The sequence below is a fragment of the Diabrotica virgifera genome, chromosome 3, assembly GCF_917563875.1.
Source record: "Diabrotica virgifera virgifera chromosome 3, PGI_DIABVI_V3a".
NCBI classification, from domain to species: domain Eukaryota; kingdom Metazoa; phylum Arthropoda; class Insecta; order Coleoptera; family Chrysomelidae; genus Diabrotica; species Diabrotica virgifera.
This window is the reverse complement of record NC_065445.1, coordinates 252,344,220-252,370,342: the sequence shown is the minus strand read 5'-3', so window position 1 is coordinate 252,370,342 and position 26,123 is coordinate 252,344,220. Positions and strand designations below refer to the sequence as shown.

At 33.1% G+C, this 26,123-nt stretch overlaps 1 protein-coding gene across 5 annotated transcripts in view; it reads left to right on the top strand.

The window, feature by feature from the left end:
- Positions 1-26,123, top strand: part of LOC126881707 (annexin B9-like) — a 110,460-nt gene that overhangs the window by 57,156 nt on the left and 27,181 nt on the right. For 4 of the 5 annotated variants that reach the window (XM_050646124.1, XM_050646122.1, XM_050646123.1 and 1 more), the window contains 2 exons: positions 2,541-2,717; positions 8,309-8,513. In XM_050646124.1, coding sequence (XP_050502081.1) covers positions 2,541-2,717; positions 8,309-8,513 — 382 coding nt within the window. Of the gene's footprint in view, positions 1-2,540; positions 2,718-8,308; positions 8,514-18,575; positions 19,085-22,505; positions 25,359-26,123 lie in introns of those variants that run through there. The other variant, XM_050646121.1, reaches the window with a different exon arrangement.

The window sequence follows — 26,123 nt, the reverse complement described above, 5'->3', positions numbered from 1 at the left end:
CGTCATTTGATAGGGGCAGGAGGGGGCATTTGCCCTCTGGAATTTACCCATTGGAATTTACAAAAAATACATCAATTTTGTTACTATTGTCCTTTTCATGATCATTTTTCAGTGCGTAACAAATGATAGGAAAAAGGGTAAGTCCGTGATAATACACATTTATGACATTTATTCTAACATGACATTTTAGTTAAATCTGACAGTTGTCACATTTTATTTTCAATTTGGAATAAAAACAAATCAAATGTGTTTCTTGCATTTATAAAATGGTATTTTCTTTGATTTGTATAGTCTTATAAATTATACAGATTATATTTGTAATATTATTATCTAATTAAAAAAAAATATTTTTTTATTATGGCGCCATCTATCGACAACTAGAATAACTAGAATAAATGTTATAAAAATTTCACCGACGAAATGTAATCACCGACGTGCCTTTTTTTCTGTCACATACAATTTAATGCGTTAGAAAGAAATCGAAAAACTGTGACGCACTGAAAGATGATCATGAGAAATACTGTACATAATGATTTATTTGTAATAATTAGGAAATTAAACTTTATAATATATAACTTATTACTTTATAATAAAATAACTACAGTGCATTTCAACACCACGTTAGTGTAGTAATGGGTACCGTCGTAGTTTCCTCGCAGCAAAAATCATCCACCACTTGGTCTAGTAGTATTTTTTTCATTTCTTCTCTTTCATCCGCCATCAATATAAGTGAGGACAATCTTTCATCACCAGTAGAACTTCCGCAGGTATCTACCCTTTTACTCTTTTTAGCACAGAGAAAAATGTGTCATTTCCAGCTGTGGTGATAGGCAGTGTAGCAAAAATATGCAGCAGTTTTACCACTTCTGAGTATGCCACTATAAGCATTCTGAGAGATTCGAGTAATGACAAAACGGAGTCTCCATCGCATGTCTGTAAATGATTCCTGGCTATAGGCAGTTGCAGATGTAGAAGTTATACATTTAGAAAATGTTTGTAGTTTTCTATTAATGGCTTTCAGTTCTCTTCCGCCGTGAACGCTTGATTTTCTTTCTTAGAGGCATCCGTTACTGTGAACAAACCTTCATTTTCTGAGAAGTGACTATTGTATTCCACGAGAATGCTGTCGATAACTTCGAAGTATATGGCCTTTGTTTCAGTATATTTATGGCCAGTTGTAGACATTAAAACTAAAACTAGGTACAACGCCACTACTGTCTGTCAAAGATTTAACCTTTTCTAAAACCTCTCGGTATGTGTAGTCAGAGTGAGGCCTATTTTCTCCATAGCATAAAGCAGAAATTTTAAGCTTTTTTGCATTATCTGCGCTTTTATTCCGATACTCTCTGCCCTGTCCTTTCTTCCTTCATCTAGAAGAGCCAAAATGGTCTGGCATGTCTTTCGAATTTTCGATACTGCATTCAACCAGTAGAACCATCTTGTTACAGTTCTTTCCAAATTCAGTACTGGTTTATTCATCCTCTGTTGTATTTTTACGAAAAGCTCATGGCGATAATAGCAGTGTTGGTATGAATCGATAGAGTTTGAACTGTAGAAAACTACAGTGAACACTACAGTCCTTAAGATGGTGCAGCCCTATAGTAGGTTCATTAATTTTTGTGCCCTCAGCAGCAACATAACGGATTGAAATTGCAAGCCGTTCCGATTGTGCCATATCTTTGGTTTCATCAGCCATTATAGCGAAGTATTTAACTTGATTTGCATTTCTGATAATATTTTTCAGCAGTCTTGAAGAATACGCATCGATTAAATCATTTTGATATTCCGGTGAGCGGCAAATACTATTTTTTTTGTATAAATACCCATCTCTGAATGAAATCATACCTATCGCTGGTAATATAGCAGCTTCGAAAAAAAAAAGAAAAATTCGGCAACAGCGAATTTTGCTTTTTGTGTTTGCCCCCTCAATCAAAATTTGAAATGACGCCCCTGTTTGTTATATTTAACATATTACCTAGTTTACTATAAAAAAAACTATGAAGTGTAAAGTTCTTATGTAAAATGGTATAAATTTATTAGGAATTTTAAAAATATCCAACATGGATATAAAGTTTCAGAAAAATTTCAGTCCTATCGAACCATCCTCAGTGAAAAACGTCTATTTAGTATTTGAAACTAGCCAAATGACGTTGTCAAATGACCCTTAAATTACATAATTAAAGTTCTAATTTTATAATTATTATGACATAGGTCGATGTTGAAAGATTTTATTTTTAAGGGAACGTACAGATCTCCGCTCGAAAAATGATGTTCCAACGTTACCAATAGTTGGTTGTTACACTCGTTGGATCACTTCCACTTTTTTCGAGCAGGGATCTGTATGTTCAGGGAATCTGTAAGAAGTATTCACTTCTGTTGGCACTCCGTAGGTGCCACGCTCTCTCTTTTTTAAACTTTTAATGAATTTATACCATTTTACACAGGAAGTTTTTACTTCATAATAAGTTTATTAAAACTATGGTATATAGCCAACCACTGCAATTTTTCCTTTTAAATATTACTTTATTTTTGTTTTGTAGAGGACTCCCACCGTCAGACCTGCCCAACCATTCAACCCCAATGATGATGCTCAAGTTCTTAGAACAGCGATGAAAGGTTTCGGAACCGATGAGAAGGCCATTATCAATTGCTTGGCAAGAAGAACCAATGAACAGAGACTACATATTGCTGCTGCGTTTAAAACTATGTACGGAAAGGTAAAGTATGCTTATTTTTTTGTAGTTTTAGCAAATAGTGGTTAAATATTGCATGGGATGGTTAGTTAATATTATGAAGATTTAAGTAAAGATGTATATGATAAAGAAAAATGTGATTTCAATCATGGTATTGTGCATAGATTCTTCTTCTTCTTTGTATTGTGAACGGATTCCAGAGTATTTACTTCAAACGCCATGTTTCTCTTTCACGCTATGTTTTTTATCAATATTTGTATATTGAAAAACACTAGATACTTAATGTTGTACAACGCTCTTTATAGCTCACCTTTAGACTTTTGGATTATTAGCTGATATCAGCAAAAAAAAGTTTCTCTTTTTCCATAACTCATCTATTCTATCGACCGGATCGAAAGCTTTTTCAAAACCTATAATGCTGTATGAGTTTCTGGGTTAAACTCTTTTTGTGTTTCGGTAATTTGTTTTACAATGTTGTAAGAATGTTGTAATAATTATATCGATGCAGGTTTTATAAGAGTCAACATAGAGGGAAACCACTTTCCCAAAAATATCCGGGTTCATATCCTAATGATAATAATCGCTCTTTGTAGTCGAGGTAAACACATTTAAAAAATCCTGAATCACTTCCTGTGCGCATAATAATATATATTTTTTCTACGAGCGTGCAAAAATGTATACTTTCGCGCACGCATTTTAGTTTAGAAAGTTTCACTTTTCCGCACGCGTGTTACTTTTCCGCACACGTGTTACTTTTCCGCATGCGGTTTTTACTTTTCCGCACGCGTGTTAATTTAGATATGTTAACATGGCCACAGAATAAATAACCATATATATTCTGTGATATATATTCTGTGATATGGCCTTAAAGTAATTATAATACATGCAATAAAATAATATTTAGATATTATTTACTAATTTATTTCAAATATATCTTATTGTGTTCCTGTTTTAACGAAATTTAACGCGACAATTCGATGAAATAAAATTATTTTGACAATATTTGAAAGTCAAATCGGTAGACAATAACAGTTGTTTTGAATCATCGTCATGGAAACCAAGATCGTCGTCATGCTAACTAATTATATTGAAAGTTTGGTTTTGACAACCTTGTCAAAGAATTAATTTGTCTATGTATTTTAATATTAATTAAATTAATTGATTAAGATTTGGTAATTTTTTAAAGACTCTTAGAAAAAATATTGTTCCTAACTCTTGCAGAAAGTCTCTTTTCCGCACTCGACTTCTTGCCGAACTCCCGCTTCGCGTCGTTCGGCAAACTGCAGTCTCGTGCGGAAAAGAATGACTTTCTGCACTTGTTAGGAAAATAACTATATTTATACATGCTATAAACATTTATATACACATACATAGCATGATACAATAACCCAAGATATGATATGGAGCGTTCCTAATTTCGTTCAGGTCGCGCATGACGTCACGTTGTGAGTAGATCCTTTAAATTTCGAATGCATTGCCATTATGATTTGGAGATTTTAGCTTTTAATATCAGTTGTGAAAGTTCATAGAAGTGCTGTTTTCTTTAGTATGATTAAATATAATTATTGAGAACATATTCTAATAATAAAAATCAATCAGAAACATAATTTTTTTATTATTAATCAACATACGTCTACAGTGTGGAAGGCGCTTGTAGAATAAAATGATTTCTGTTCTTGTTTCGAAAAATTATAAAAAACGCTGATACTCTTCGATTTTTAAATAAATATCTGCACTTTTTAAACACAAATTTAAATTTACAGGGTGATTCATAAAAGTCAAACAGAGTCCATAAGCTTTATTTTTAATAGAACACCCTGTATATTTTTATATTTTTAAAAGCTGCTTAACAACCTGATTTCAACTAACTATATCATGTAGGGTGAATTATGAACAATACAGGATGAAATTTTGAAATTGTTAACTATGGAATCCACTTATGGAATAAAATTGTTTGTGTCCTTATTTTAAAAATTATAAAAAAATGCTGGAACAGGTCAACATTTAAATTAAATGGGCCCTTTACAAACATAGATTTAAATTTACAGGGTGATTTACGCAAGTACAGCATAGTCCATGATCTTTAGTTTTAATGGATCACCCTGTATATTTTTATGTGCTTAGAAGCTACTTTATAACTTCATCTCAAATAAAATGTATTATTCGGGTCCATTATGAATAATACAAGGTGAAATTTCTGTTATTGTATCATGCATACATAGTATACTAAGTAAAATAAGAAAATAAGAACTAGAAGAACATGCCATCCGCAAAAAATATAGAGAACTTTTCTCAAAAGTTAATATCTAGCGAGAGAATTAAAACCGCAGACACAGATCATCAAAGATAATGGTGGAAATACCATAACAAAACCCAGACGACATCGCAGTGGTGTGGAAACAATATTGCGAAATACTATTACATATCTATAATCTATATAACAATGTCACAGACAATAATACAGAGAAAATAAGTTATGAAAAAGAACCTACTGAAAATCAGAAATTGGGGCGGGGATAAAAAAGGTAAAATTTAGAAAAGCAGAAGGGGAAGATATAATGACAGCCGAGACACTCAAAGACTTGAGAGGATTTAAGTAATGCTTAGAATCTGCAATTAAATCGAGAATACCGACTAAGTGGCTAAATGACTAAATAATATGAGATAAAATGTGGCATATGTTTATAGAAATGGGTACTCCAGAACATCTAATCTATTTATTACAAGAACTGTATTTAAATAGTATAGCTAATGTAATTGAAATATGGAGTTCGGCCCCATTATATTCAATATATACAGTGTCAAGTTTTTGAGGAATGGCAAGGTGGAGCAACAATAGGGAGGATGAAAAATCAAAAACCTACGATATGCTAATATAGTTATATTGGCGTCTTCAGCAAAAGAAATGGAATAAATTATGAATAAGTTAAGCACGGTGAGTACGGAATATGTGGTTTGAAAATAAATATATAGAGAACTTTTCTCAAAAGTTAATATCTTGGCGAGAGAATTAAATCCGCAGACACAGAGCATCAAAGATAATGGTGGAAATACCATAACAAAACCCAGACGGCATCGCAGTGGTGTGGAAATAATAAAAACCAAATTAATGATGATCGATAGAAACAGAGATAAGCAACATGGCAGGTTACGAATCTCACAGGATTTTTAAGTTGTACGTTTCTAAAATTAGTCCAAGTAGGTAATGAAGCTTAAAATAGGACAAAACCTCGCAATTTTTACAGAATGGATCGATTTGCTTGAAAAGTTGAGAATAAGTAGTGGATAGTCCAAGAATCAAAATCTATATCATGCCGAAAGGCGCTTTTACCATGGGGGTGGTTGCCACCCCATCTCAGGGGTGGAAATGTTTTATTATATTTTAATCACAAAAGTTGGTAAAATCGTTCATTCTTAGCAAAAAACATTCTATATATGTTTTTAATAAAATTGATAGTTTTTGATTTATTCGCTATCGAAAGTGTTGGTTTTATATCGAAAAAATCAATGTTTTTAATAAGTTTTCTGCTAATAATTCCAAAAGTTTTCGTTTTATCAAAACAACTTTACTTAAACACAAATGTACCTTTTGAAAAAATAAACAAAAACGTGTTTTTAGATTTTCTTTAAGACCAATAGTAATCTAGCTATACTTAATTATATGTTGGCTATTCTTCGTCAAATGCTAAATATTGTAGTTTCAAAGTCAAAAGACGAGAAAACTATGCATTTTTCGAGCACAACTTGTTCAAATTAATTTAAAGTATTAAAAATTCTATCTCCAGAATTCAAAAAAGTCTCTAGCTCAAAAAGTAAGTAACTTATAATGAAAAGAATGTCAGTCCCTATTTTTTTCAGCGAAAAAATGATTGGAAGCAACCCCCTAATCACCACCCTAATTAAAATTAGTCATTGACCTTATTTGGTCTTTTTTATTTATGTATTATTAATAGGTTCTAGAAGTTTGACCGGCTTAAAATGAATAGTTTTTAAAAAAATGGAGTTAAAAGCAAATAACGAATTTTTGTAGTTTGGAAAAAAATGCCTTTTCTTCAGAATAGCAAGATTAGCATCAGAGATACGAAAAAATATTCAAATATGAAATTGTAGCCGATTTAATTTCCAAAAACCTGGTGTGCAAAAATTTTTTCCACCTACCTCTACCGAAAGTATACTTTTCCGGACCTGATTGTAGGGAGCAAAGTTGTACTTTTCCTCCCTAGGGAGGAAAAGTAAAAGTGACGTCATGGTATTTCATTCATGAAATATAACTTATTGACGCCCTGTACAATATCTATTTTCTATTACGTAAGTATGTATACATTTTAACGTTTATTTAAAAAACGTATTTTGCAGAATGGTAAAAAACAGTAAATTGTTATTCTGATTTAACAATGTTTACATTAATAACTTGACTTATATTTGACAGTTGACAGGTATTTTTGTAACTACTTGTTAGTTTTAGTTTTAATAAATTTTGTTGGTTAGTTACATAAATAAATTAAGTAAAAATGAAAAATGACCTGTTATTTGAGGAAGGTGGAAAAACCATATGTATAACATGGGAGTAAAGTGCCTTTTCCTCCCTTGAATGATTACTGCCCTCCGCTACGCGTCGGGCAGTAAACTTCATCCTCGGGAGGAAAAGTAGCACTTTCCTCCCTTGTTATACAAATAGCTATTTCTACGGCAAAAATTGAGTGAGCTATCGACAATTAAAACTTGTAATAACATGCAAAAACCACCTTTACCAACCCTTTCAAAGTCACCTCTTTTTGTGACTGAAGATTTTAACAAGAATTAAATTAATAGCCTTATAGACCTTATAAAAACCTACAAAATTCTTTTTTACCAAACTGATCAGAATTAAAAATGTTAGGGTTAAAAAATCAATATATTTAAAAAAAAAAAAAAGGAGAAATCCAATAGGAAGCATAATAATGTAAGTTAGCGGTGTTTTTAGTAATTGGCCTTATTCGTTCTTATTTATTTATTTATTATTAATAGATTCTAGATGTTTGACTGGCTTAGAATGATTAGTTTTTAAAAACAGGAGTTAAAAGCGAATAACGATTTTTTTGTAGCTTGGTAAAAAATGCCATTTTCTTCAGAATATAAAGATTAGCATCAGAGATACGAAAAAATGTTTCAATATAAAATTGTAGGTTATTCAATTCTCAAGAATTTGGTTTGAAAAATTTTTTCTACGGCAAAAATTGAGTGAATCGTAAATGAGTGTACCTTTTATTAACATTTAAATTAACATTTTCGATGGCAAATAAATCGAAAACTGTTAATTTTATCAAAAAAATGTATAGAATATTTTTTGCTTAGAATGAATGTTTCTATCAACTTTTGCGGTCAAAATATAATAAAAAATTCCTACCCCGAGATGGGGTGACAAACACCCCCATGGTAAAAGCGCCTTTCCGCATCATATAGATTTTGATCCTTGGTCTATCTACTACTTATTTTCAAATTTTCAAGCAAATCTATCTATTCTGTAAAAATTGCGAGGTGAAAAGCTTCAGTTCCTGGCCTAAATATAATTTTCTGACTATTAATTTTGTATTTTTTTCGTTATTAACATCTTTTATAACATCCATGCTTTCTAGGATTTGATCAAGGACTTGAAGAGTGAACTCAGCGGAAACTTCGAAAACTGCATCGTGGCTATGATGACTCCTCTTCCCGAATACTACGCCAAAGAATTGCACGATGCTATGAGCGGTGTTGGAACTGATGAAGACGTCCTCATCGAGGTCATGTGTACCATGTCCAACAGGGAAATTATGGTCATCAGGGAAGCGTACCACAAATGTAAGTTCTTGCATGCACTTTTTTAATTTGAGTGATTTGTTGGTTTTGTACATAAAAAAAGATTAATAATTGGTTTTATTATCTAGTCGGATACAGAAATCTTTTGTGTAAATAGGAAAAAATTATCAATATAGGAAACGGAATGTGATTGGAAAAGTTATTTTAAACAGTTCCTTTATGTACCGGGTGTCCCAATAAGAATGGCTCTCGGCCATATCCCAGAAACAGTTTATAGTACAGCTTTGAAAAAAAAATTATAACAAAAGTTGCCTCGGGAAAAGCCTGTAAATTAATTTCATAATTGTAAGTCCACCGCTAGAGGGCGTAATTAAATATCAAAAATAAAAAATCTAAATTTTACAAAATTTGCCCAATGAAAGGGCACTGGAAATCCGATCATCGTATTCTTCATAAAATTCTGCGCATATTTGATTTCACAAGTTTAAGTCTACCTTTGCAAATAAGAGGTGAGGGTGAGGGTACCCCGTCAAAATAGCCCCGTCAAAAAAGCTCCGACAAAATAGCCCCGACATAATATCCCGCACACAAAATAGCTCCGACAAAATAGCCTGCAGACAAAATAGCCGCGGAATAATAGCCCGGCGACAAAATAGCCCCGACAAAATAGCCCCGACAAAATAGCCCCGAAAAAAAAGCTCCCTTCAGAATTCATCATGAAATAATTCCTTAAAAATACATTTTTTCGGAAATGGTAATTATCCTCTATTCAGATGTTTATCTTAACCACATTAAATAAAAATTGTCTTTTCAGAGAACTCGAGTCCTGTCTTTCCTGCCTCTTGGAAGTTTGAACATTTAAGTTAAGCGAAAATCAATGTTAATTTATGATATAAACATTTTTTTCTGTTTTCGGGCAACAGTAAAATGCATTTAAATTAAATAAATTAAATACATTCTTCCTTTTTGTCCAATAATTTAAATTAAAAAAAAAGTTTTTGGACACCTTGTATAAATAATTATGTAATTGTTTATAAGAGGCTGTTTTAGCCGAGGCTATTTTAGCCGTGGCTGTTTTGACCGGGGCTATTTTGTGTGCGATCTATTTTGTCGGGGCTATTTTGTTTGCGGGCTATTTTGTCGAGGCTATTTTGTGTTCGGGCTATTTTGACGGGGCTTTTTTGACGGGGCTGTTTTGACCGGGCTATTTTGACGGGTCACGGAGGGTGAGTGGGAACCTTGTTATGAAAAAATGGCTGTAAGTCCGGTTCTGCTAAATCGATTTTTGCAAAGTTGGTCTCGTTGAAAACAACTCTTTTTCGTCAATGTAAGAGTTATAATTTCGAAAGAGCCTAAAATTAATAAGCCAGCTAGGAGGCGCTATTTAATTATTTTCAGAAATCAAGTTTTTTTTGTATATTTTTTTGTAATAGTAAGTAAAAGCATGCATTTTTAATCCTGTATTACAAAATAAGACCACATTAGCAACCGAATGCCGAAAACCGCATGTTGATACCTTTTTTCTATCTCAAGATATATTAAGAAACGTGTAAATATTAAACATAACTGTTACTGTCACCGGTTAATGAAGTTAAGAAAATCAAAGTGGAAATATATAGAAACAAGTAGTGTGCTATGGAAAAAACAAAGAAACATTTTCCATATGTCAATTTATATAATAAATTTAAACAACAATAAAACACACAACACTATACAATATAACAAAAAAATAAAAACAACTACAGTCGGAAAAATGAAAGAATACCCATGAACGATCACATCAATCACTTATTTTGTATTTTCTGTCTTTTTCTATAACAAACGTTTGCTATTTATAGAAAAAGACAGTAAATACAAAATAAGTGATTGATGTGATCGTTCATGGGTATTCTTTCATTTTTCCGACTGTACTTAGTATGACGACCTAAATGTTCAAATTGTTGCCCATCATTTTCGATGGGCATTTACTCTTTCAAAAGTAGATTGAACAGCAGTCTCAATTTCTGCTCTTGAAATGCTTTGATAGCCATAAATTCACTCAAAAATAGAAAGTCACCAGGGTCAGACGGAATAACCAACGAGCTTCTAAAATACGGAGGAGAAAGTATAACCCTAGAGATGGCAAAAACTAATATTGCACTGCAAGTTACCAGACGCATGGAGAAACAGCATAATGATACCAATGTTCAAGAAAGGAGACAAAGAAGACCCCAACAATTATAGAGGTATAAATCTACTGAACACCGCACTTAAGCTAACCACAAAAGTCCTAATCAACAAAATCAATAAACTAACAACTTTATCAGATGAACAACAAGGATTCAGATCCGGAAGATCCTGCGTAGACGCGGTATTTGTACTGAGACAAATCACAGAAAAGGCCATTGAATACAATAAACCAGCATAATATCTATGTTTTATAGACCTGACAAAGGCTTTCGATCACATCCAAGTCGAAGACGTCTTACATTTACTGTATAGAAGAAACATACCAATTAATATTATACAAACCATCGAAAACATCTACTTTCATAATCGAATACAGGCAAAGATAAATCGAAAACTAACGCAGTTTATACCAGTACAAAGCGGAGTCAGACGAGGTGACTCGTTAAGCCCACTGCTCTTTAATATAATACTGTAGTCCAAGTAATGAAGCTTAAAATAGGACAAAACCTCGCAATTTTTACAGAATGGATCGATTTGCTTGAAAATTTGAGAATAAGTAGTGGATAGTCCAAGGATCAAAATCTATATGATGCCAAAAGGCGCTTTTACCATGGGGGTGGTTGCCACCCCATGTCAGGGGTGAAAATTTTTTATTATATTTTGACCGCAAAAGTTGGTAAAAACATTCATTCTAAGCAAAAAATGTTCTATACATTTTTTTGATAAAATTAATAGTTTTCTATTTATTCGCTATCGAAAGTGTTAGTTTTATATTAAAACAATTAATGTTTTTAATCAGTTTTCTGCAAATAACTCAAAAAGTTTTTGTTTTATCAAAACCACTTTGCTTAAAAAAAATGTACCTTTTGAAAAAATCAACAAAACCGTGTTTTTAAATTTTCTTTAAGACCAATAGTAATCGAGCTATACTTTATTATATGTTATGTCTTCTTGTGCAAATGCTAAATACTGTAGTTTCAAAGTCAAAAGACGGGAAAACTGTGCATTTTTCGAGGATCACTTGTTTAAACTAATTTGAAGTATTTAAAAATATCTATCTTCAAAAATAAAAAAAAGTCTTTAGCTCAAAAATTAGGTGGCTTATAATGAAAAGAATGTCAGACCCTATATTTTTCAGCGAAAAAGTGATCGAAAGCAAACCCATAATCACCACCCTGATTAAAATTAGTCATTGACCTTATTTCGTCTTCTTTACTTATGTATTATTAATAGGTTCTAGAAGTTTAACTGGTTTAGAATGATTAGTTTTAAAAAAAATGGAGTCAAAAGCAAATATCGAATTTTTGAAGTTTGGTAAAAAATTCCCTTTTCTTCAGAATAGAAAGATTATCATCAGAGATACAAAAAAATATTTAATACAAAAATTGTAGCTTATTTAATTCCTAAGAATCTGGTTTGCAAAAATTTTCCCTACGGTAGAAATTGAGTGAGCTATTGACAATTAAAACTTGTAATTACATGCAAAAATCACCTTTACCAACCCTTTCAAAGTCACCACTTTTTGCGACTGAGGATTTTAAAAGGATTTGGTATTAACAGTCTTATAGACCTTGTAAAAACCTACCAAATTATTTTTTAACAAACTTTCTAAGATAAAAAGTAAAAAGGTTACAGTTAAAAAATCAATATATTTTTTTTCAAAACAAAAAAAAAAGAAATCTAATTGGAAGCATAATAATATAAGTTAGCTTTGCTTTTAGTCATTGGCCTTATTAATTCTTCTTTATTTATGTATTATTAATAGATTTTAAAAGATTGACTGGCTTAGAATGATTAGTTTTTAAAAAACTAGAGTTAAAAGCGAATAACGACTTTTTGTAGTTTGATAAAAAATGCCATTTTCTTCAAAATAGAAAGATTAGCATCAGATATACGAAAAAATGTTTTAATATGAAATTGTAGGTTATTTCATTCCCAAAAACTTGGTTTGAAAAAATTTTTTCTACGGCAAAAATTGAGTGATTGGGAAATGAGTATATATCGAAAAACATTGATTTTTTCTATATAAAACTAACACTTTCGATAGCGAATAAATCGAAAAGTATTAATTTTATCAAAAAAATGTATAGAACATTTTTTGCTTAGAATGAATGTTTTTATCAACTTTTGCTGTCAAAATATAATAAAAAAATTTCCACCTTTAAGATGGGGTGGCAACCGACCCCATGGTAAAAGCGCCTTTCGGCATCATATAGATTTTGATCCTTGAACTATCCACTACTTATTCTCAAATTTTCAAGCAAATCGATCCATTCTGTAAAAATTGCGAGGTGAAATGCTTCGGTTCCTGGACTACTGGACGAAATAATAGAAGCAGTACGTAAAGGTCATGGTTACAGAATGGGGAACAAAGAAATCCAAATATTATGTTACGCAGACGACGCGACGCTGCATTAATCGCCGAGACAGAAGACGATCTCCAAAGATTAACACACATCTTCAATACAACAGCCAAGAAATACAATATGATAATATCAACAGAAAAAAACCAAATGTATGACAACATGTAAATACCCACTACGATGTAAAATCGAAATTGATGGGAAAATAATAAAGCAGGAAGCAAGGTTTAGATATCTGGGAATAGATATAACCAGTTACGGAGATGTTGAAGAGGAAGTACAACAAAACTTAAAAGCAAGTAAAGCGACGGGATCTCTTAATGATACAATCTGGAAGAACAAACACCTAAGACAAGACACAAAAGCAAGAATCTATAAAGCAGCAATTAGACCCATATTGACATACACGGCGGAGACAAGACCTGACACATCTAAAACGAGACGACTATTAGAAGCAACAGAGATGAAAATACTCCGACAAATATCAGGGAAAAGTCTGTTGGATAGGGAGAGAAGAGAATAACAAGATCATGCAATGTAGAAGACATGAATGGATGGGTGACAAAACGGAAACAGGAGTGGAATGAACACATTAGTAGAATGGCAGAGGATAGGATAGTACGAATAGCACGAGATAAGTCACCAAATGGACGAAGAAGTATTGGCAGACCAAGAAAAAGATGGTGCGATAATTTAAACAATTTAGGAGGCTAATATTGAAGAAGAAACAGGCTTTAAAGCCTACATACAAGAAGGAAGAAGAAGAAGAAGAAGAAATGCTTTGAATAGCCTTTCGTAATCTCGGGATCATGTTTTCTCGTCTCGGGATGTAATCTCGAGATCATTTTAGTTTAGTATTCACACACTAAGAATTTGAACGTGCGATGGTTTGAACACCCCCACCCCGTTACGCCTATGTCTATCTGTATATCTCGTTATCAGAGTTTGCAGTGGCCTAAAACTCTAATCAAAATGTCTATCCAATATAATAGACTACTTTTTCTTACTTTTGTTGACTTCCACAAAGCGTTTGACAAAGTGGAAACAGTCGCTATAAAAGCAATGACTGAATACAGAATAGATTACAGGTACGCCAATATTATTCGAAATATATACGAAAATGCGACAACAACTGTAAACTTTCATTGCGTAACTGAGAAGATAATAATTGGCAGAGGAGTGAGGCAGGAAGATACTTTATCGCCAAAACTATTCATAACATTCATGGAGTACGCATTTAAACGATTATAGCAGGACTGAAAGGGTGTTAATATCGATGGAAGTAGACTAAATTATCTCCGATATGCAGATGGCATTGTCATTAAAACAGACGACTTGGGATCAGCCAAAATTTTTCTTCTTCTTCTTCTGGTATCACTACAACCCTAGGTGGGTCTTGGCTGACTGCACAACTCGCGTCCATCTCGAACGCTCGTCCATGATAGTTGGGTCAGTGGGTAGCCCCATTGTTCTTAGATCTGACCATATATTGTCTCTCCATCGCATTCTTGAGCGTCCTAAGGGCCTTCTTTCGGTGGGGGCTTCCTCCCAGATCAGTTTGGTAAGGCGGTTATTAGGGAGTCTATGGACATGGCCAGCCCATCTTAGACGCTGAGATTTAATTTTTTGGACTATGTCACTCGCCCTATACAGCTGCTTGACCTCAGCATTTGTTCTCATTCGGTATTGGTCGCTATTAGGGTCGTGATAAGGTCCAAAGATTCTTCTGAGGATTTTTCTCTCAAAACATCTAAGTTTTCTTTCAATTGCTTTGATCAGAGTCCACGTCTTACACCCATACATTAGCACCGGTCTAATCACTGTTTTATATATTCTGATCTTTGATGCTCGTGTTAGGTTCTTAGATTTAATAGTATTGTGGAGGCTATACATACATCTGTTTGCTGCCTGAATTCTCCCTTTAATCCCTTCCGTGATATCGTTATCTGCAGTGATTGTTGCTCCGAGGTATTTAAATCTCTCCATTCTTTCAAATTTATATGGATCTATCGTAACATTTTGCCCTATTCTATCTCGTCCCTTTTGTCTGTTGATGCACATGTATTTGGTTTTCTCTTCATTTACCCTTAAACCAGTTTTCTTTGCCTCTACCTCCAATTTATTGAAAGTTCCCTTCACATTGGTGACTGTGTTTCCCACAATGTCAATGTCATCTGCGTATGCTAGTGGTAATTTTGGTCCATTTACTGTCAGTAATTCTGTTCTAATTTGTGCTGTTCTTACTACTTTCTCCAGGATTATATTAAAAAGGAAAGGTGACATCGCATCGCATCGACTTTCCAATAGTGGCTCGAGCAATCCTACGGTACATTTCTTATTACACGGCGACTTCGCCGAACGTTCCAACCACCGTGTGATGAGAAAGGTACCATAGGATTGCTCGAGCCACTATTGGAATGTTATCGTGCGTTCCAACCATCGCACGTTCAAATTCTTAGCGTGTGAACTGTGTGAAGCGAGGGATAGGATTCAGATATAGGAAGATATCAGTACCTATAGTACACAAATTACAAATATTTTTCAGGGTTTTTTTATACGAATCTCCATTTAAAGTAAATCCTAAAAAACTTATTCTTCTTCTTCTTTTTGTATAGACGCGACTCTATCTTTTTTTTCAATGTGCCTGTAGTAAGTTGTCGTTCCATCGTTTTCGTGGTCTTCCCACTGATCGTCTTCCTATTGGGGAACTGTCTCTCGCTGTCCTTACTACTCTATTTGTTGTCATTCGGCTTATGTGGTCATTCCATTCTATTCTTCTGTTTCTTACCCAGTTATTAATGTTATCCACCTTGCATCTCCGTCGTATATCTGTACTTCTAGCTCTGTCCCATAGAGTCTTACCATCGATTTTTCGAAGGGTTTTCATCTCTGCTGTTTCGAGCAATCTTTTTGTCCTCTCTGTGTCGGGTTGTATTTCTGCCGCGTATGTCATTATTGGTCTGATGGCTGTTTTGTAAATTTTGTCTTTCATTTCTTTTCCGATATTTTTATTTCTCCATATCGTGTCATTCAGGCATTCTGCGGCTCTGTTTGCTCTATTCACTTGATCTTCCACTTCTGTTTCGAACCTTCCGTAGCTAGATAGTGTGATGCCTAGGTATTTAAACTCCATCACTTGTTCTATTATCTGACCTTCCAGCTCCAATTTACATCTTATTTGGTCTGCTGTTATAACCATGCATTTTGTCTTTTGTGGGGAAATTAACATGTTAAATTTTCTGGCGATTATGTTGAACTGGTGCAGCATACGTTGTAAATCATCTTCATTTTGAGAGATGAGTATTGCATCGTCCGCATATCAGATTATTTTAAGTTGTTTTTCTCCCATTTGGTATCCTTTTTTAGTTCTTAATTTTATTAGTTCTTTTTTAGTTCTTATTTTTATTATTTCGTCCATGATCAGGTTGAACAATAAAGGACTCAAGGAATCCCCCTGACTTATCCCATTGCCGGCTGTAATTGGGTCAGTTAGTTTATCTTCCACTTTTGCTTTTATTGTGTTGTTCTGGTAGATGTTTTCGATCGTTTTAATTATTCCTAGAGGTACCTCCCTCGAGTATAACAAATGGATAACGTCCTTTAATGTGACCCTGTCAAATGCTTTCTTAAGTTCCACGAAACATAAATATGCCGGTTTGTTGTATTCCAACGATCTCTCTTGAACGTGCCTCATTATAAATATAGCGTCAGTGCATGACCTTCCCGACCTAAAACCTTGTTGTTCTTCTGCTAATGTTATAATTTCATTAAATTTGTTTGTTATCACTTTGGTTGTTAATTTTAATGTTGTGTTCAATAAGTTAATTCCTCTGTAATTCTCCGGGTCCGATGTGTCTCCTTTTTTGAAGAGAGGTATTAGGATGCTTGATCTCCATTCTTGTGGTATTCTGTTTTGTTTTATTATTTTTTGTATTAGTTTTAATAGTTGTTTAATTAGATATTGTCCTCTGTACTTTAGGAGTTCGTTCGATATTCTGTCCTCTCCTGGAGGTTTTATATTTTTTAATTTTCTTAATGCTTCCTTTACCTCTACCTCCTCGATGTTTATTTCTTCGTTTGTCGTGACTTCAGGTGTTGGTGGTTCATTATCGTCGCCTTGAGCAAATAGAGATCGGAAGTAGTCTGCCCATGTTTCCTTCTGAATGTGTATCGCTTTTATTAATTCGTTCATCTCCTTTCTTTGCCCTCTGATCATTCTCCATACTTATTTTTGTGTTCCGTAGAAGTCGTGTTCCATCTATTTTGAGAAACTCTGCCAGTGCTCCCTTTTTATTTGCCCCACTAAAGTATTCGTTTCATTTCTGATTCGTTTGTAGTGGTTGTATGCCTGTTGTGTTTGTTTTGTTCTGTATTGTAAAAAGGCTTTCTTCTTCTCTTCACATTTTATCTTAACTTCCTCTCTAAACCACGGAGTTTTCTTCTTTAATATGTGAGTATTCGTTACTTTTCTCTCTCCAAGTGATTCTGTTGCAGAGTTGATTATGTTATCTTTGAGTTTTTGACAGCTTTCATCGATGTTATCGTTTTCTAATATTCCATTCTCAGCAATCTTCTCTGATATTCTTTTCCTGTATAAGTAGTCCATGGATTCCGTATGTAGTCCTTCGACTTTGATTTTTGTTTGTGTTGGTGCTGCCCTCTTGGGTGTGAAATACTTCATAATGATTCCTATTTTACATAATACTAGGCTATGGTCGCTACCTACATCTGCTGAGTTGAGGCATCTTCATCGATTATTTTTGATGGATATATCTGTTGGTTACAACATAATCTATCATAGATCTTTGTCCACGGGTGATATTGAATGTATATTTGTGTTGATTTTTGTGGTCAAAAAATGTGTTCTTTATTCTAAGTTCGTTATTCGTGCAGAAGTTTATCATCAGTTCTCCATTTTCGTTTTTAACATTTTCATTGTGTTTGTGCTTAATTCCGGATATTACTTGGTTACCTATTCGAGCGTTAAAATCCCCCAGTATTATCATCTTCCCTCTAACTTGATCTACTACTTGTTTTAATTCGTCATAAAAGATTTCCCTTGTTGTTTGAGGCTTGTTATTTTCTGGGCCGTATACTCCAATGATGTTCAGGTCTTCCTTTTCCATTCTAATTTTTGCTGTGACAATTCTTTCCGATATATATTGACACTATTTGATGTGATTTTGGTATTTTTAATGTATTAGTAATGCTACACCTTCTTTGGCCCTGTTTTCTTTTGCGACTACACTGTAGATTAGTATATATTCGCCTAATCTTGATTGTCCTTTTCCTTTCTCTTTTGTTTCCTGTAGAGCGCATATATCTATTTGTTTCTCTTTTAATACTTGGGTGATTTCTTGATCTCTAGTGTTGAGTGATCTGATGTTCCATGTGGTAATTCTCATCAATGTTTAATAAAAAACTATAGCTGTTATTTATTGTGTGTAATTGGACAAATACTTAAGAGAATTGTTTAGTATTTTGTAACTTACTTTGGTCCTCCCCGTGCTAATTTTTAGTGTTTTTTTGTGTTAGTGCTTTTAGTGACCACTACTTTTTGTGTTCTTTCCAGTATATTACAGATCGTTAGAAAGCGATCTCAAAGGCGACACCGCTGGCACATTCAAGCGCTTGATGGTCTCTCTCTGTAACGCCTCCAGAGACGAAAGCAACGTCACCGATCCTCAAAGAGCTTTACAAGACGCCCAGGCTCTACTCCAAGCCGGAGAGCTTCGTTTGGGCACAGACGAATCCACCTTCAACATGGTTTTATGCCAAAGAAACTACGCTCAGCTCCAGCTCGTTTTCCAAGAGTACCAGAAGATCACCGGCCACGACATCGAGAAAGCTGTCAAAAATGAGTTCTCTGGAGACTCGGAAGATGCTCTTTTAGCCATTATCAGGTCCATAAAGAACCAAGCGGCGTTCTTTGCTAAATATTTGAATAAGAGCATGAAAGGGCTAGGAACCAACGATAGACAGTTGATTCGACTGGTAGTAACGAGGTCTGAAATTGACATGGTTGAAATTAAGAGCGAATACCAGGCCAAATACGGTGAATCTTTAGCTGATGCTATTAAGGTAAGTTATAAAGATAAAACTAAATAATTATTACTGGATAATTGGTGATATTATATAAGTGAAAAAAGAGTATCATTTAGTTAAATCGGAGTAAAAACCATCTGTTGTAATTAAAAATCTAAATGGATTAGATTAGAATGTTCAGGACGTTTTCGGACTTTTCAGTCCATCGTTAGTGAACCCAAAAAGTAAGTAATCCCACTTAGTTAAGAAAAACGTGGGCTGAAATTTTGACAGGCATTTAAAAAATGTGGTCAAGATTACCCTACTTTGAAGTACTTACACTAATTACCGCAAAACAAAACAATGGTTGAATTTCAGTTGTCGTTTATATGTTCGAAAGTAATAAATTGGCCGATATTAACAAGAGAGAGCTTTCTGGGAACCTCTCTTTTCCCTAGTAAATTGATATTTCAAGTATAGTCTAGGCGCCAAATAGAGGTCACCGTGTCCTTTTCACTTCTGATGGACAAACTCAACGGTTTCTTATGGATTTTTGGCGGCTGATTACGAATTTCGATGGTGGATTTCGATCCGAGTGGTTAAAAAATTGTTATAAACAATTTAATTGTTTATAAATTGTTTATAAGGCTCTGGTTCATAAACTAAAAGAGATAAAAAATAATGTCTCAAATAAAATTTGTTCGTCAATAAAAAACGAAGAAAAAACGTTTACTAAACTTAAATCCAACAATTGGAACTCAAGATATTATAAAATTAGTGCGCAATGCAAATTGCAAATTGCAAAATAAGTATTTTTCGAAGCTTTATTGATCGTAACTCGGCGTTTACGCGTGCAAATGCCTTTGAAGGTCTCATTTTAAAGCTTCATTAATAGGCTTCCAAACAGAGTTTGTTTATTACTTGATCTTCATTTGTTTTAAAGTTATACCCATTTGAAGTTATAATTTTCTTAAACAAATTGTACATTAATTTGTTTATAAGGGTTTCAAGCAAATTTAAGCTATAAACATTTATACTTTAATTAACAATAATGATAGAAGAACTCAAAAGGAACATTTTGAGCTTACGAAAATGTTTGTAAGTTTATTTTTGGCCAAGATATCGATATTTTAATAGTGCGCTTTGAGGCGCAAGATCGGCTCACCGCGTGAAGGTTCACGCGCTAACTTCTCGATGCAAATTATAATTTCTATGTATATATACATTATCTTCATTTTTCACTTTTGAAGATCCTAATCAAATTTTATCATATAATTCTTATAATTAAATCATCATACTGTACCTCGTATCACCTTTCATTCTATTTACTTTGTCTTCTATTTTTTGTACTAAATGAGAAAAAAAAAAGAATGTGTGTGTACTTTGTACGCACGTAAGAAGTTATACTTCTATTATAGGATTTAAACGATATTAATATACTTTTTATTTATATTTTGTTTAAATATTAAACTAATTTATACTAACTACTTCTCAAACATTTTTATTAGAACAGTGCCAAAAATTAAAATAATAAAAGAATAAAACACACACAAACACATTAAACAAGCCACAAATGATGTCTGAACATTAATTGTCGAAAATTGTTTTAACTAAATACGTATTTTCTGAAAATACAATTATATAATAAATATACTTACAATCATAAAATATATTAAAAAAAAAACAAAAAAGAAAGTTTCTATTGGGACTCGAACCAGCGCTGATAAGAGCGGTTGGTATTGGAATTCATTCGCCTTCTCCGCTTAGCCACAGACACTATGTGTCATTATTTACGAAGATCGACTAACTAAACGGATTAAACTTGATATTTTGATATTTTGAAAATTGATCAAATTATTTTAATTTTGAATTGAAATGATTTAGAATTGAAAAAATACAACAAAACATAGGGTAAAAAACAATATATTAGGTGAATATTGATAGAAATTTTGATGTTAATCAAATTATATAAATAAAAGTATTACATACTATGTATTTTGGCAGATCAAATAGGTAGGTTTATACCCATGATACATTAACAATTATTACGTACCTGTTGCTTTTAAAAACTATTTAAAAGTCACTACAATATTATAAACTTTTTTGTTTCTGTCCTCACAACAATAAAACTAATATATTATACATTTGTTTACCTTTACCTTTACCTCCAAACCACAGCTGCCATATCGGATAATTTTTGACATGTCATTTGAACATCCAATCAGAACAAAGTTATAATGCGCATGCGCCGGGCTGATAGGTTTTAACATATAAAAAAATCACCCTCTATCGCCGGTAAAGAAGTATAACTTCAAAAACATTAAAAACTAATATTTCAGAAATAGAACTAAAAAGTAAGTTGATATTATTTATTAATACTATTTTTACAAACTTTTTGTTTCATGCATCTGAATCGAGATATACAGAGAATCTCAGCTTTTTTACATCTGCATAAGTTCTTAGAGCAATTTTTACAGTTACATGGTGGTACTAAGTCTGTTCTTGTAGGCAGTAAAACTAAAACTTCTTCAGTAAAACTTCTGGGGCTTCAGAGTCTAATTATCTATATGATATAGATATAATCTGTTTCGTTTTGTTGGTGTCTTTGCGCACTTCTATGCCATATGTCATGATCGGTCGTATGCAAGTTTTGTAGATTCTAATTTTACTATCTGTGCACATATACGGATTTGACCAGACTATCTCCCGCAGACATCCTGACAATGCAGATGCTCTGTTGATCTGACTCCTCAGGTCCTTTACTGGGTCATGGGTGCTTAATATATCTATGCCCAGATATCTGAATTGCATCACCTGTTCTATGGGGTTGTTCTCAACTACTAACTTACATCTGAACGGATTTTTTGCTATTGTCATACATTTAGATTTGTTGGTAGAAATGTTCATATTTTGTTGCCGGCTTATTGGAAAAAAACTGAAAGAGTTGTTTCTGAAGGTCATCTTCTGATTCGACAATAATTTCTGCATCATCTGCGTAATACACCATATCAATTCTTTTGTTGCCCATTCTATATCCGAGACTAAGAGATATTACTTTGTTCATAATTTTGCCATGAGTAGGTTAAACAAGAACAGGAAGTATGTAAACAACAATTGAAATTCAACCACTGTTTGGTTTTGCGGTTATTAGCGCAAGGACTCCAAAGCAAGTAATCTTAACTTCATTTTTTATTTAACAGTAAAAATTTCAACCCACGTTTTTCTTAACTAAGTGGGATTACTTACTTTTTAGGTTCACTGGAGATGGAGTGATAAGTCCGAAAACGTTTTGAACAAATATTGTAATCCATTTGGATTTTTAATTTAATTTCAATTAAATGCTTATTTATACCAAATACAAGAATTTTGCTAATATGCAAGAAGTTTTTTACTTCGATGTTAAAATTTTTTCAATTATATAAATATACGTTTGTTTTATTATTAGTTGTGTATTCCTAACATTTGTCCTTTTTTTCAGGGCGACTGCTCCGGACATTACAAAAAGTGTTTACTGGCACTCATTGGCGAATACTAATAATCTGCACGTATAATTTTTTACTGAAGTTTTTCCATTATTATTGTTAATCTTTAGAAATTTTATGTAGTTTTTACTTTAAACCAACAAACAGATTTGATACTATTCATTTTTTCCCTCTGTAATCAGTGATTCCTCGTGCCTATTGGGTGCCACACTGTCCAATAAAAGCTGTAAATGGTCAGTCAAACCTTATTTTTACTAATACTATGCCTATTTCGATGCATCCCTTTAGTTCGGTTGCCTTTTAAATGACCACAAGATCCAGGTATTTGGTCCGATTTTCAAAACAATAACTTTTGATAAATTTCAATAATACAAAACACGTGCTCGTTTTTCTAAACTATCAAGTTGCAGCTGCATAGGTCAGGTATCGCGCGTGTTGTTGTGTACAAAAAAGTTTTATCTCAGGCAGGTACCGTTATAAATTCAGCTACAACTTTGTTTCAATTTCGAATTTTTTAATAACATTTTAGGACAGTACTTCTATGATACTAAGGAATGTTTTTACGTAAAAAACAAAAATTGATTTTTTTTATAATTTATAAAATATAAATAAGGGGACTTAAAAGTACCCGTAAAAATATGTAATTTTTGAACGTTTAAAACTCAAATTTTAATAATATCTACAAAATACGAGATCTTAGTGTATATGTTACTGGTTTGTTCTTAAACTGTTAGTTTATTTTAAAATCGCTGAAATATATCGCACCCTCAGTAATATAAGGGCTCAACTCAAAATTTGTGTTAATTTTGACTTTGAATGATATGGGCACAAAATGAAAATCTCTACCGGTTAGCATTGACAGAGGGAGAAAAAGAACATGAATGGTTGGATAAATATATTTATGCCTCTCTCTCACTCTCCCCGGCCACCTCTGGTTTTTACTGCTACAAGGGAGCAATCAGTAACATGTCTTTCTATGACGAAAATCCTGGTTAGTTTGTGTTTTAACATTCTGTATTTTATAGAATAGTTTTTAGTTGAGCCGTTATATCATGCAAAATATAGTAAATAAATGGGTCTAATTCATAATAGATCGTTATTTTGCATAAACAGTGACAGGGCATTAATAATATAAGGGATCAAACTTAAACAGTTCCTTATTTCTGTTATGTTTTTGGAACTTACTTGAGAAAGTGTTTTTTTCAATTACATGTAATTAATGGAATTTATTTATATTCATTTTTTTTTCTCATCGCTATTTATAGTGCAATTATCAAATAACAAATCTGCCGAATTTCACATTTATAACTTAAATAATAAGCATGTTATTTGAAAAAATAGCTATAATTTTGGAAACCAGAATCTTTAAACGCGATTTCCCAAAAATCGACTTTTTTGAATTGTGCCTCTATATTACTGAGGGTGCGATAATATGTTGGTTCAAATTATACACTACCTTTGAGTGACGTATTCAGTAAAAATTCTGTTTGTTGGCGAAACTGTTCTGAATATCAAAATGTTTGTCCGCTAGATTTTTTGTCAATTCAAAATTTCTGTTTTATACTGTATTAAACCATTTTAAGTTTATTTGTGTAGCTATCTGCTATGATATATATGTTAAAATTTATTTTGAACGAGACTGAAGAAAACAATTCCTCTAGCCACTTATTAATACGTAAACTAGTAATTAATATTGCTTAACACTTTTATACGTAAATATAATCTCTTCATAGATAAAAAAAGCGAGTCCACAGAATTATAGGTAACCATATTTATTGATTTTGTCTGCAAAGACTAGTGCGACTCACCCCCTATTCTCTCTAGCTCTATTTTACTATCTATCGTCCAATGAATATGAAAGACTTTTTAACCGCGAATATTTCAGAGTGAGAATGAAATAATCCAGTGACGTTTATTCTTTCCTGTCGTCCGGATTTGACATATCTTTCTGTCCGATCTGTCCAAAGCCGTTAACACATAGCAACTTAAAAAAAATCCGTCATACTATCCAACAAACTGATACCAATCTATGTATAGTGCTTTATACGAATCGATTATTTTCTGTCTAATTGGTAGTTAAATACCGTATGTATTAACTACTACTACTACATGTCAGTTTATAACGTTTTCCGCCTCTTCTATGTCTCTTTCTCTCAGCTCTTTGTTAATTCCTTCGCTCAAACTTTTTCTCGTCTACCTCGTTTCTCTTTCCTTCTGTTATTTTTCTAATGCGTTCGTTGGTGATCATTTTTCTTCTAGATCTTCCTGCTGCTCTTCTCCAAAAATCCATTTCCGTTCTCATCGTTGCCAGGGTTCGTTATTTTAGTGGCCATGATGCACAGCTTTTTAAATAGAGTGATACTTTTCACTAGTGTCTCATATATCCTCTTTTTATTTTCTTTGCTGATGGATTGGTCCCATAAAATGCTGTTTAACATTGTGATGGCTTTTCTACCTAACCTATTTCTCCCTCTTATGGCTTTGTCTAATAATGTATGTATTAACTAAATGTTCCAATATATCCTGTCATAAATTTGCTTTCCATAGTTTTATACATATTTTTATAAATGTTTGTACTGTATAGTTTAATACATATTTTAATGTTAAAAAATTAAATGACTCTAATACACAATAAAAATGACTTTATGTGTTGTTTATATGTATCTGTCGAATCTCAAATATTTTAAATATATTTCTTTGTAATCTTTTTATGTATTTTGTAATGTACAATGTTGCTCATGGTAAGCTTTAAGTTAAATTTTTAACTATAGAATTATGTTGTCAGTTCTTTTGAATTGATGTAGATATGAATATATAGTGAAAGCTGTAATAAATATTTGTCTTGATAACATGTGTGTTTTTTTAGTAAATATTTACTTTTTTGTTAACTAATCCCTCCCCTTTGGTAATAGATTATAAACTTATGTAAATATCACTGTTTTGGGTCATACATTTTAATACACCCAAAATGTAAAGGTACGTATCCATACGTGGGTGCTCCGTGCTCGGTGTAGCTGCTCAAATAGGTACGGCATGCGCTCCCCTACATATATACCACAAACCGGTTGAATCAAAGAGGGTGAGCGGCGAGCACCAACGTATCCACTATGTCAGTGGCGCATCCAGCAGGATCCAGCATCGTCAAGAGGGGGGGCCCGACTGGCTAAATTTCTATGAAAAATAAATTAATATTTTTATAATCTTTATATATAATGGTTTGAGAGGAGGGGGCCGATCGCCCCCATCCATGTGGAGCTGATACACGGAGCACCCACGTATGGATACGTACCTTAATATGTATATAGAACCACAATAAATAAATATGAATAGCTATAAGTTTGAATACGCTTTTATAATCTTCAATTCCAATGGGAATGTGTAATAATGATAGTTCAGTTCCGATAATGCATCAAGTTCCTCAAGTTTTCTATACTATGTTGTTTTCTTCTTAGCGTATGGCACAATTTAAAGAAAATGTTTCAGTACAGAATGGCTGAAGGTGGAATACCAAAACGTAACAAGCTGGAATCCAATAAAAAGAAGAAAAAGAAAGCACCTCAGAATAACTTGACAATAAGAGATAAACAATGTTGGGAGAGCAGGTCTTGATAGAC